The sequence below is a fragment of the Canis lupus genome, chromosome 13, assembly GCF_003254725.2.
Source record: "Canis lupus dingo isolate Sandy chromosome 13, ASM325472v2, whole genome shotgun sequence".
NCBI lineage: Eukaryota > Metazoa > Chordata > Mammalia > Carnivora > Canidae > Canis > Canis lupus.
Window position 1 is genome coordinate 44,182,645 of NC_064255.1, and position 13,400 is coordinate 44,196,044.

General features: G+C 34.1%; 1 protein-coding gene and 1 long non-coding RNA gene across 4 annotated transcripts in view; one reads left to right on the forward strand and one right to left on the reverse strand.

Moving 5' to 3' along the window:
* Nucleotides 1-13,400, forward strand: part of LOC125752355 (uncharacterized) — a 64,732-nt gene that overhangs the window by 41,548 nt on the left and 9,784 nt on the right. For both annotated transcript variants that reach the window (XR_007401665.1, XR_007401664.1), the window contains one exon: nt 9,232-9,382. This is a non-coding gene — a long non-coding RNA (uncharacterized LOC125752355). The remainder of the gene's footprint in view (nt 1-9,231; nt 9,383-13,400) is intronic.
* NFXL1 (nuclear transcription factor, X-box binding like 1) overlaps nt 1-13,400 on the reverse strand; it is a 71,600-nt gene that overhangs the window by 35,333 nt on the left and 22,867 nt on the right. For both annotated transcript variants that reach the window (XM_049092938.1, XM_035714959.2), the window contains exons 10-15: nt 13,176-13,300; nt 12,363-12,485; nt 10,379-10,469; nt 4,765-4,885; nt 4,375-4,534; nt 3,552-3,643 (exon numbers count right to left, since the gene is read on the reverse strand). In XM_049092938.1, coding sequence (XP_048948895.1) covers nt 3,552-3,643; nt 4,375-4,534; nt 4,765-4,885; nt 10,379-10,469; nt 12,363-12,485; nt 13,176-13,300 — 712 coding nt within the window. The remainder of the gene's footprint in view (nt 1-3,551; nt 3,644-4,374; nt 4,535-4,764; nt 4,886-10,378; nt 10,470-12,362; nt 12,486-13,175; nt 13,301-13,400) is intronic.

The window sequence follows — 13,400 nt, forward strand, 5'->3', positions numbered from 1 at the left end:
AAGCATCTTTTCGCATGTTTACTGGCCATCTGTAAGATACTCTCCAGAGGAATGTCTATTCAAAGATTTTGCCCATTTTTAAATTGTATTGTCTTTTTGCTTCTCAGTTTAAGAATTCTTTATATATTCTGGATAATCATTCTTATGGGATATATGATTTGCAAACTTTTTCTCCCATTCTGTGGGTTGTCTTTTCAATTTTTTTATTGTTTCCTGAAGCACAATCAAGAAATTGTGCTTAATAACCTCCGTTGACTTTTGTTGCTTATGCTTTAGGTATCATATGTAACAAACCACTGCCTAACCCAAGGACAGAAAGAGTTATACCTATCTTTTCTTGTAGGAGTTTATTTAATAGCTCTTACTTTAAGATCTCTGATCCATTTTGAGTTAATATTTATATATGTTGTGAAGTAGAGGCCCAATTACATTTTTTTTCCATGTGAATATCCAGTTCTCTCAGCACCATGTGCTGACATAAAACATTCTTCCTCCCACTGAATTGTTTTGACACTCTAATCAAAAGTCAATTGATGGGACACCTGGGTGGCTCAAGTTAGTCGAGCGTCTGCCTTTGGCTCAGGGCGTGATCCCGGTCCCGTGACTGAGTCCCGCATCAGGCTCCCTGTGAGGAGCCTGCTTCTCCCTCTGCCTGTGTGTCTCTGCCTCTCTGTGTCTCTCATGAATAAATAAAATCTTAAAAAAAAAAAAAATCAATTGACTACAAACATATGAGTTTCTTTCTGGACCCTCAATTCTATTCCATTGATCAATATGTCTCTCCTTACACCAATACCACAGATTCTTGACTGCTATCGTTTTGTAAGTTTAAAATTAGGAAGTGTGAGTCTTCTAACTTTGTTGTTTGTTCTCAAGACTGTTTGGCTATTTTGGGTCCTTCACATTTCCATATGAATTTTGGTGACAATTTCTGCAAAAAAGGCAACTGTAATTTTGACAGAGTATGTTCAATTTGTAGATCATTTCGGGTAGTGGTGCCCTTAACAATATTAAGTCTTCCCATCTACAAACATGTGATGTCTTTCCATTTAAATAAGTGTCTTAGTATCCTTATCAAAAACTGATTAGAAATAAATTCCTATGTTTATGGCCAGACTCTTGATTCTATTCCCTTGATCTATATATCTATCCGTATGCCAGTACCATAGCATTTGGTCTTCTTTAACTTCTTTCAAAAGTGTTTTCTACTTTTCAGTGTTTAAAAATCTTAGATTTCTTTTAATTTGAATAAACAAGTTGCTTTTTAATGCCACTGGAAATACAATTATTTTAATTTCAAATGGTTCATTGCTAGTGTACAGAATTGACTTTTGTATACTAATGTTTCTTATAGCCTTACCAAACTCATTTACTATCTTTAATAGCTTGTGTAAGGATTCCTTAAGATTTTTCATATGTAAGAGCATGTCATTTAAAAGTACAAATAGTTTTACCTCTTTATTCCCAGTGTGGAGACATTTTTAATTTCTTTTTCCAGTATAATTGCTCTGGCTAGCACCTCTAATGTAATATAAACATAAATAGAAGGGGCAAGGGCAGACATCTGAATTTGTTCCTGTCCATAACAGGAAAGCTCTCAGTTTTTCACCATTAAGTATGATTAAGGGTTTTTTATTGATGCCCTTTATAAGGTTGAGGGAGTTTGTTTATCCAAGTTTGTTGAGTGTTTTTATCTAGAAAGTATGTAGCATTTTGTCAAATGTTTTTCTGTATCTATGGATTGTCCTTTATTCTTGTGATAAAATATTACTTTGATATTTTAATTTTCTCTTATTTCTGGGATATATCCCGCTTGTTCATGATGTACAATCCTTTTTACATGTTGCTGGATTCAATTTGCTAGTATTTTGTTGAAAATTTTTGTATCTTTATACAAAAAGGATATTAATCTATAGTTTTCTTGTGATGTCTTTTTCTGCTTTTAGTATCAGGGAAATACAAGTTTCATTGAATAAGAAGTGTCTCCATAGTGAAACATGAGTGTTAATTCCTTAAATATTTGGTAGTATTCACCAGTAAAGTTACTAGTCCTCAGCTTTTCTTTATGGTAAGCTTTTGGTTACTAATTTAATCTCTGGTTAAACTAATTTTGGTTACATTCTAGGTATAGGTTTATTCAGATTTTCTACTTCTCTTTGAGTCAGTTTCAGAAGTTTTTGTATTTCTAAGAATCTGCCCTCCACATAAACTATAAGCCAAAGAGGGTAAAAGTGGCTATACTGATATCAGAAAAAAGACTTTAAGAAAAAAATTGTTTACTAGGCACAACACATATTATTTGATAAGGACTTCCAAAAATTCTCTCTTCTACTCTGACATCTTTGTAAATATCCAGAATTTCCTCATTTTACAAACAGAGAAGATATATGACTTACTCATGGTAGTAGTTAGCATGAAGGAAGCACAACCCTGGACTCAAGTTCTTACTCTAAAGCACAGTGTTTAACATACATACCCAAAAAAAACTTTCAGCAGCACATTCCAGTCAAGTGCAAAGGAAAGACTTTTTAAAATTGTTTAAACCTCTAGTAAACATGAGGTGGGAATTCCAGGCAGTTTTTCTATAGTCATAAAATATTTAATCCAACCTAAGACTTTGAGGAAATTGAATGAAATAAGATATGCGTATCTGTTAAATAATCCTCCTGTAAGACAGCTTAAGAAATTCAAAGATAACTGACTATATTTATACAAAGTTTTAGTGCTATGAATCCCCCTCCACTAATATACAGACTAAAATCTTCTGTTTGTAGATATAGCTCCCAACAGCACTGTGCCTCCCAACCTGACTGCACAACCAGTATTTAAAAATGCACACGCCACTTAAACTGGGAGGAAAGATGTGGAAGGACAAAATAGGAGTCAGAGCTTTTAAAAGTAAACAAGAACTCTCTTTAAAAAGGTAGAGAAGGCAAACCAATATTCAATTAGGAACATTACTGGGAGACAACAACCTGTTTTCTAATTTTATGTTGCTTCCCAGAACGTGGTGCTTCTTTTACTCTTATAATCTATAACCTCTACTCTCTGAGGATGAACCATTCCAGGATTCCATAGTACCCTAGGTTTGGCTCCTTATAGCTCAACCCAGGTCATTTCCTGGGAACACTACTTTTCAGAACACTACTTTCTTTCATTTTCAGTGTTTCCTTTAAGTTTGCCTTACCTATAACCTGGCTTTCCTCTGTCCTCAAGGAGCTCACACACTAGCATGGGAGTCAGTTGGGAAAACTAACAGATGATGATCTCTTGGATGAATTATTGTAAGTGTGAGTTGCTATGGAAACTCAGAAGGACACCAAACTCCAGCTGGGGGAAGACTCAAAAAAAGCTAGCTAGAGGTTTTCAAGCAGTATGTAAAACGTACTTAGGAAAAAATGAGGCTGAAGACAGAGAGACTGGTTTATAGACTAGGCCTGAAATAATGATGAATTGGACAAAGATAAAGAGAAGGAGATACCTTAAGGTACATTTTGAACTGTGTCAAAAAAAATTTGTTTTTCTTAAAGTTAAAATTCTAAAATACTTACGTAGGAATAGGAACTTGACATGGAGGACAAGGTAATGCAGTTTGAATAAACGCTGGCTCAGAAGGCTGTTCCCAAGGGCCTGTAGGCTGGTGCTACAAGTAAAAGACATAACAATTTAAAGTAGAGGAATTAAAGCATATGGCCACTATAAGAACCTAAGAAAATAGTTCCATATATCTTCTGCTCAAGCAAGTTGAAATTTTTTCAAGTAACCAAATTGTGCTTACTGAAATATTTTATTCCATCTGTATTCTATCAGATTAGTCCCCTCCACACACATTTGGTATTAAAAATTAAGGCAGACTCCACAGTTTTTAAAGGGCAGAACAAAGGCAATGTAGCTTCCCTGACTTATTATCCAAAAGGGGAATGAGAAACAGAACTCTAAAATTCAACTTCCACCAGCAGAATGTAATCTTCATTATTTTGTTCACTCTTGTCTCCCTAGCAGCTAGGACAATGCTTAACACACAGCAAGGACTCCATAAATATTCACTGAATTAGTGAATGAATTTTGAGATCAGAAGATATCTATAATCCTGAATCACAATATATAAAGGAAGACTGCCTAATTCATGTGTATCGGCATTCCTACATGATTATCACATGACACTACCAAACATCTGTTTATTGGTTTCTTGCCTATTCTATACCATGAGCTTCCTAAGACAAAAGAGCAAGTCTTATTTACCTTGCACCCCAGCTCCTATCACAGTGCTTAACACCCAGTAGGTACTTAATCATTGCTTGCTGAATGACTAAGTAAAATTAAGAAAGCATGACCCAGAGCAATGCACTACCTCTTAATAATATATTCCCTTACCCTGCCAGCTTGCTTTATTAATGCTTGATCATGACATGGAGCAGGACACAAGTGACCACATTTCTCCAAAACTTTTTGGCAAGGTTGATGACATGGAGGACAAGAGCCAAAGTGACAGCGATGTTTTTCTTGACTTGTATGATGGCAAGTTGGTGGTCGACTAAATCATAAAGTACAATTTTTTAAATTACTTTTGATCATTGAACAATTATATCTAAAGTGCAATTATCTATTTATGTATCTTCTAATTCCATACAGAACAAGAATACCATGAATATTAGTATTTTAGAACAGTAAAGCAAAATTTAAAATACTAATAATTTTAAAAATCAATATGAATTTAAATTTGTAAGACACCAGATGTAAGTCTGTGCAGAATCTCATACTAACCTACATTGCTCTTTGCACTTGGGTGGTCTTGTGGTACGTTCCCGGCCACAGGGCACCGTCACCTTTGTAGTACCACAATTGCACTTCACATCTACAGTTTCTGGGCAGGGATAACAACTGCCTGAAAAAAAAGTCTGAAACTTAAAAAGAAATGTCTTAACTATTCAAAAGCTGAATCGAGAGTTGAATCATACAATTGGATACTCTACAATGATAATAAAGAAACTATGTGAATGAACCTCACACACATACACACACAACACTGAGCTAAAGATGCCAAACACAAAGAGTATGTAGTATATGATGCCACTTATATAAAACAAATGGGAAAAACTAATATATACTGTTTGAAACCAGGATTATGGTTATGAAGGATACAAGAAGGGTTTTGGAAATACTGGTAATGTTCTGTTTAGTCATCTGAGTTTTGGTTACTTGGTTATGTTTAGTTCATAAAAACTTATCAAGCTGTATACTTATTGTATACTTTTCTATATCTTTACTGGTAATTCAATTAAAAAGCTTTAGAATTTTCTTTAAAATCTGCTAAAAATTCCATTCTAAATAACAAATTTAACACATTAATCATTTAATCACCATTGCACAAGCAAAATAGATCTACATCTTGGAAAAATCTAACATTATCAATCATCTCTTTGGCTTATTTTCATACATACTTCTATTCAAGCACATTATTTTTAGATAAATTCCCCAGTAAGAGTAATTTAATTAATTACTGAGTATTAATACAAGTTATTAATAAAGGTTGGATTAAATATTTTATGACTATAGAAAAACTGCCTGGAATTACCAGCTCATGTTTACTAGAGGTTTAAACAATTTTAAAAAGTCTTTCCTTTGCACTTGACTGGAATGTGCTGCTGAAAGTTTTTTTTGGGTATGTATGTTAAACACTGTGCTTTAGAGTAATCAGGTAATTAATTTAATTAATTACTAATTAGAGTAATCAGGTTTTGATTTTTGATTACTTGTGCTTTGTGAAGGGCTAATTCTAAACCATTATTTTATTTTAAGCTATAATTCCAAATATTTCTCTTCTAAACATTTTAAGGCAAAGTTATTTGGGTTTCAGCTTTGTTACAGGTTGGTAGGAATACACAAAAACAAAATAAACTTTTTTAAACAGGCTATAAAATTCTAAGGCTCTGACATCTATCTTCAGGGCTTTCTTCCCACTATAGTGTTCTAATAAGTAAGGTTCCCCACTAGAAATGAAATACCAAGAAGGGAATAGAAGTCTTCACCTAAGGAATGAGGATCATAAGAGACTGCTGCCTATGTGTCAGGACCAAACAGAATACTGAAGAGCAGTTAACCTGCTAAGAAACAGACTAATGATGAAAAGTACTCTGTTTAAAGCCTCTTAAACTAGATCCTAAAAGGAACAGAGGATTCTGATTCAAATAATGAACATGGAATAAGAAAATGAGAGTAAAAAGCATCATAGGGAAAAACATTTATGTATTGTACAAGTTACCAAATTTACACTTCAGTGTTTTGAAAATTAAAATATAATCCAGTGAGATATTTTCTTGATGGTAAGACAAGCAGTAGTCCACTTGATCAAATTTTATTTTATCTTTCTAAAAGAATGATCAGGTGTCATATTTTCCACAAGTTAATAATGACCTTTAAGTCTGTCCTCATTCAGCATATTGTATCATTTTCTACACTTTACAATTTTCATTCATTTTCAGTAATTCAAACAGGAACTTATCAAACATAACACCTTTTTGCCACTCTAAACTACAGCATCAATTTTCCTTTTCTGAAATTAAATCTTGAGAAAAAGAGATAATTTCTTTGTAAAGTCTTCCTAGCCATCAACAGAATTTGTTACAGTTTCCTGTTCAACATGACAGATAAATCAGCTTCAGTGATATTTTTTAAATGAAAAAGCAACATATAGAATGCAACTATAGTGGCCAATAGCCAAAATGGGTATACCCGTCCAGTAATTGCATTCGAGAACCGTAGTCAAACTTTCATATGTTCACAGGACAAACATGCAGTTCACACCTCTTCCTATGAGTTACCGTACAACCCTGATCATGAAGGTGTCTCCAGTGATGGAAAACGGCATGAAATAATGGCTCTATACATCTTAATGTAACTGTGGATCAAACAAACGGTGAAAGATGCATCTTAACAGTATCTTCCACATACTTTCCATTAAAGTAAATTTTGTTAGGGACTAGTAAGCTTCTTTTTAAAAAAAAATAAATAAGTAAATACTTTGCCCCCCTCCCCCAAAAAAAGAATCTGGATCTGATCTAACCTCTAATAATTTATAGGAAATACAGAGTTGAGTTGCAATCTGTAAAATCTAGACTCTGTGACTAAATAAAGCAACCTCGTTTCTTAAATAACTGACAAGGAAAACAGAAAAAAGAGAGGAAGAAAAGTATAGATTCATCAACTTTAGAGACACCAACCAATTGCAATATGTCAACGTTACAGGTTTTTGAGTCATACAAACTAAAGTAAAAAATGAAGATATTTATGAGATAATGGAACAGCAGATATTTGCTGATACTAAGAAATATTTTTAACTATTTTTAGGTTAAGAATCTACCCTTTAGAAATGAATATTGAAGGATTTATAGGATTTGCTTCAATATACTACAAGACTGAGATATGTTTTCAACACTCCTCCACTAAGTATGATGCTTGCTCTACCCTTCTTGCAGGTACTCTCTATCAGGCAAAGGATGCTCCTTTCTATTTCTAATTAAGTTTACTGTCAAATATGAATGCTGAATTCCATCAACTGCTCTTAGACACTAAGATAGTTTCAACTTTTCCTTTAGTTTATTAATGTGGTGAATCACATCATTAGATTTACTAAAGTTAAACTTATCATACATAATTGGAATACACCCAACCTGATTAAGAAAAATTAAGGTTTTAGATAGCTAATACTATTGTAAGATGGCTGGATTTGAGTAGCAGAAATTTTAATATTTTACAACCTTTTTTTTTTTTTTAAGATTTTATTTATTCATTCATGAGAGAGACAGAAAGAGAAGCAAAGACCTAGGCAGAGGGAGAAGCAGGCTCCTCGCAGGGAGCCTGATGTGGGACTTGATCCCTGGCCTCCAGGATCAGACTCTGAGCCAAAGGCAGACACTCAACTGCTGAGCTATCCAGGTGTCCCTACAAACATGTTTATGCATTAGATTGGCCTGTAATTTTCTCTTACTTTCTTTGTAGATAATATAGTAAGTTGGGACATGTTCCTTTTTTACGTATCCTCTCAAATATTTTATGGACTTAAACACACACACACACACACACACACACACAGAGATTTTAAATGTTAAAAATCACGTGTAAAAATCAACTAGGCCTGATGTTTTCTTGGTGAGAGAATTCTAAACCACTGATCCAATTTCTTTTACGATAATTCAACTACTTAAGGTTTTCTAATTAAAGGCCAAGTGTTTTAACCACATCAACAAGGTCCTATACATATTATTTGTCCAGCAATCCTTTATCCACCATCTCTTGACCCCATCTATCATTTGCCCCTCTGATCACTTACTTCAATTCTCTTTGTGAATTCTTTCAAATGCTCCTGTCTCAAGGCCTTTGCAATTACTGCTTTCTTGCCCAAAACACTATCCCACTTCCTTTTTCACATGGCTTCTAATTCTTTACTTCTTTTGGGATTCCTCTCAAATGTCATCTTTCTAGAGTCCTCCCATGGATCATGCTAGATTTTCTTTCTATACTTGTCACTATCTGATATTCCGTATTAATTTGATTATTTATTTATATTTTAACAGAGGAGAAGTAAAAAAAATAAGTTCCATAAGAGCAGGCACTTTGTCAATATTGTTCCCAGTGCCTGGTACTTAGACACTCAAATATACTTTTTTAATTGAATTAATGACTAAATTTAGAGTGTTAATGAAATCTAATGAATCAAAGACATAACATGATTTTTTAAAATAAAATTCTTTCACAATTTAAAGGTACTAACCAATCAGAGAACATTCACAGGAAAAGGTCTATGGGGTTAACTGAATATGCCACTTTTCCTAACAGAGAGGCAATGTGATAGGATGGAAACATCATTAAAGTCTGAGTTCACATCTGACCCTTGCAACTAGTTCTATGACCTTGGGCCAACAGTCTCTTTGCCTGTTTCCTTATTATACAAAATAACAGTAGCACAATATACTTTTTGGATTTTTGAGAGGATTAAGTCATTAAGGGAGGTATCTAGTATCCACCAAATCTCAAAGGAAGTTAACAAAAATAATGTAGTTTGTCCCAGGTCATAAAGTTACTAAGTTGCAGAGTCCAGATTTGAACTAGAACCTCTGACCCTAACACTTCCCTTTCCACTACCCTATACAATCAGTATTTCTTTTCATAGCATCGTACTCCAAAGGGATAAAGTTAACTCGGGTTTTTTTTTCTTCTTTTGTTTTTTTAAAGATTATTATTTATTTGAAAGAGAGAGAGGAGAGAGCACAAGCCAGCAGAAGGATTCCTTGCGGAGCAGGAAGACCAACTCAGGGCTCAATCCCAGGACCCTGAGATCATGACCCGAGCTGAAGGCAGACGCTTACCCAACTGAGCCACCCAGGTACCCCATCCATTCAGTTTTCAATGTCTAATAACTTCAGCAACCCTGAGATGTTTTCAGGAGGTCTGCAAAGTCTCACATGCATAGAGTAGTTTTCCAGATGCCATGGTCAAGTGGTGTAACAACAAATTGAATGCAGAAACATACATGTGAATTTTGCCTATCCTCCTTCAAGCCAGATATTAAAGACATTTGCAGAAATGTAAAACAGTATCATTCTCACTATATATTTTTCAGAAAATATAGTTATTTTCCCAAAAAGTTACCATATTAATATATAATGGGTTTATTATTGCTATTTTTAAATAAAATCATAAACACTCTTATATTGTATTTTAACTCCAAATACAAAAAATACCAATAGATTAAAACCAACATCAACAAAAAGTCTTTGAGTACAATAAGAATGTGAATGGATCTTGAGACCAAAAAGGTGGAGAACCACTGGCTTAGGATACATCCAATCCCTTATCAGACTTAATTAAAAACCATAGAACATTTTAATTAATTTAAAAACTGTGTAGGGGAAGCTGAGAAGGAAATAACATGTGTTACAGAAAGAACAAAACTTTTACTTTTTTTTAATATTTTATTTATTTATTCATGAGAGACACAGAGAGAGAAAGGCGGAGACACAGGCAGAAGGAGAAGCAGGCTCCGTGCAGGAAGCCTGATGTGGGACTCAATCCTGGGACTCCAGGATCACGTCCCGGGCCAAAGGCAGACACTAAACCGCTGAGCCACCCAGGGATCCCAGAACAAAACTTTTATATTCAGAAGGTCTGGGTTCAAATCTTAAGCTATACTGCTTTACTAGATATTTCTGAGAAAGTCACTGAATCGTCTTTAGCTTAATCTCCTTGTAAAATAGGGATAATGGTGACTGTCCTACCTTCTCCAGATTGTTAACAGTAAGGCAGTGAATATAACAACTCTTTATCAACTATAAATCACTATATAGATATAAACAAAATTACAGTTATTATTAAATTTTACCTCTGTGGCAGACAGATGGACATTTATGGTTTCTACATCCTAAAGTCCGTCCGCAGTTTTGATCACAAGGAGGACAGTTTCCAGGGCAACACTGAAGGAAAAGCAATATATAAAGAACAGGTCATTTGAAAACCATACATAATATAAACGTCATTATTAATTATTCTCAAAACTTATGAAAAGCAAGAGATACTTTTCACCATAAGAATAAAAGTATTCAAGAGTATCAACATTACTCTCTCTAGATAGACTGCATTAAAAACTTATAAATTTAAATAGATAATGACCTAATTTAATGAAGTCAAGCTAAATTTCCTTGCCCTTTAATTATTCTGTGACTTAAAACAGTCCCATTAGATAACTTCATTTCTAATTTATCTAAGCAGAGACTGCCAACATTAACCAAAGGAATGGATTTGGTCAAATCCAATAGTCAATTCAGGCAAACAAGTCTATTTTTTAAATGTAATGAAAATAAATTAATGTATGGTTCAATGTATAGATTAGTCTGCAGTTATTTTCAAATCATGGCATCAAAGACTAAAGGAATGAAAGGCTAATTGCTTCTAACTTTAGCAGACCTCCCCCAATTCCATTTATGAACACACAGCAACTACTTAAAGCCCATCTTGCCATCCTAATTCCTTCCTTGACTTCTCATATATCCAAACTTTAGGGAAAAAAATACAGACTACAACTGTCTTAAAGAAACTCGGGGAAAAAAAAGAGAAAAAAACTTAGGGTTGTAACCTACTTAAGAACAAGTCTCAGTGTAGAAAAATAGCTCAAAACAAAATACACAGTATTGAAAAGCAACTAAAAGTCAAAATAGTTCATTCAATTAGATGAATATTTGCCACAGAATACTATGTGCCTATCACTCTGCCAGTAACAGTGGGAGAAAAAGAAAGTTATGTGGTCCATGACTTGAATAAGCCTTTCAACATTTCTGGTTTTGACCATGATGGGAGTAATAATGATCAGATTTACTCTTTTTTTTAAAAAACAACTAAGATATAAGGCAAAATACATGAAGCAGCAGTTTTTAGACATTAGACAACTGGGCAGCACAGTACAACAATCTGTAAAAGAAGAGAGACAAACAAGGTGAGTCCTATGGTAGCACTTGCTTAGACCTGGTTTCTAGGCTACAACACAAGGAAGAAGATCACAAGCAGAGTCTGGGAGTATCATCATGTTGAGCGGACAAAATTCATACTTCAAAGAGGTCAGTGTGGCTAGAATTTGTGGAGAAATGGTAGCACCACAGAGAAAACTCTAGAGAACTCAAGAAAGGATCCTTGAGTCCTTGGCTGAGTACTGATCTTTACGTGTATAATAAGAAAATAACCAAAATCTGAGAAAGAACCACTGCCAAGAGAAGGCACAACCATTTCCAGAAATTATTTAAATATCACCTATATCATCATCTACTATGTTTTAAAATCCAGGGAACAAAAAAAATTTTTTAAATTTTTAAAAATTAAAAATAAAAAATAAAAATAAAATAAAAATAAAATAAATTAAATTCAGGGAACAGAAACAGTCCAAGAACCAAGTCAAAAGGTTTACGCTTGGGGATCCCTGAGTGGCTCGGCGGTTTGGTGCTTGCCTTTGGCTCAGGTCCTGGAGACCCAGGATCGAGTCCCACATCGGGCTCCCTGCATGGAGCCTGCTTCTCCCTCTGCCTGTCTCTCTTCCTCTCTCTCTCTCTCTCTCATGAATAAATAAATAAAATATTAAAAAAAAAAAAGTTTTATGCTCAGGGCCAAAAAGACACCCCTGTCACTTAAAAACCTTGGTAAGATTTCCCACTAATATAAACAATTAAGATTAATCTAGAATATTTATTAGTATTTCATATGGAAAGCAAAGAACACGCTTGAATATCTGGAGAACAAATCGTGATGGCACTTATCACAGTCTCAAAAAGGACAAATTCAAAACAATTTTTAAATCAGTTTCCCAAGCTTACTACACATACCTTTCTCCTACACTGATGCTTCTGACAGTCCCGCATCTTAACACACTTAGTCTCACACAAATAAGGTTTATGACATGGCATTCGTTTTGTATGTTTTCCACAGCGACAATGCTTTTCCACTTCCTGGAAGAATGGAATAAATGTTATTAAAACTAACTTTTGTTGACATGTTTTGTTTTTTCCCCCCACATTGCAATCTCTATAATTAGTAAAGAATGAAGAAGTTTCAAAAGTCCTTTCATATAAAGGACTTTGCAAAAAATAAAGCTGAGTTTCCTAAGATATTCTTTGTATCTTACTTTGTTACAATAAAGATTTCATAGAATTTCTATTATATCTAGCAAAAATTGGATATTAAATAGTGAAACAATAACACATTAAAATCACATCTGGGTATGCCATATCATCTGCGCACATCTTGTTTCAGTAAAACAAAAGAATTGGATTATCTAGTAGTATGGTCAAAACCAAAAGGACATAAACTTTAACATCTCACTTCTAGGCATGTATTTCTTTCCATCATCACTAGGTCAACTTCATCATTGCTTTGAATATCTTCTGGAAACAAATAACCCCACACCAGATTATAAAAAAAGACAAAACTTAAACTTATATCAAGCAAAATCAAAAAAGGGTAATTTTTAGATTTAATTGTTGGCAACTCTCCTACTTCTCCACCATAAATATTAGGTCACAAAACTCATACAGATCATCACACAGATGTTTAGGAAAGTAATGGAAAACAATTATAGCATAATCCCATTTGACACACAAAGATAGGTGGTTCTTTAATTATTATAGGAGATGACTAACTTGTCTACATGTTTCACAAGGACCTCGGTGACAACGCTGTGAACATCTATGGATTCCACATTCAAGTACTTTGTCACAACTGTCTCCACAAGTTGGTACATCTTCTGTACAAGGCAAAGAAAACTCTAAAAGCGGACAAAAAGGCAGAGTTAATAAGATACATTGCTATAAAGCACTAACAACATGCCATGTTCTTTTGGCTCTCTAAAGAATAATAGCCCTTTC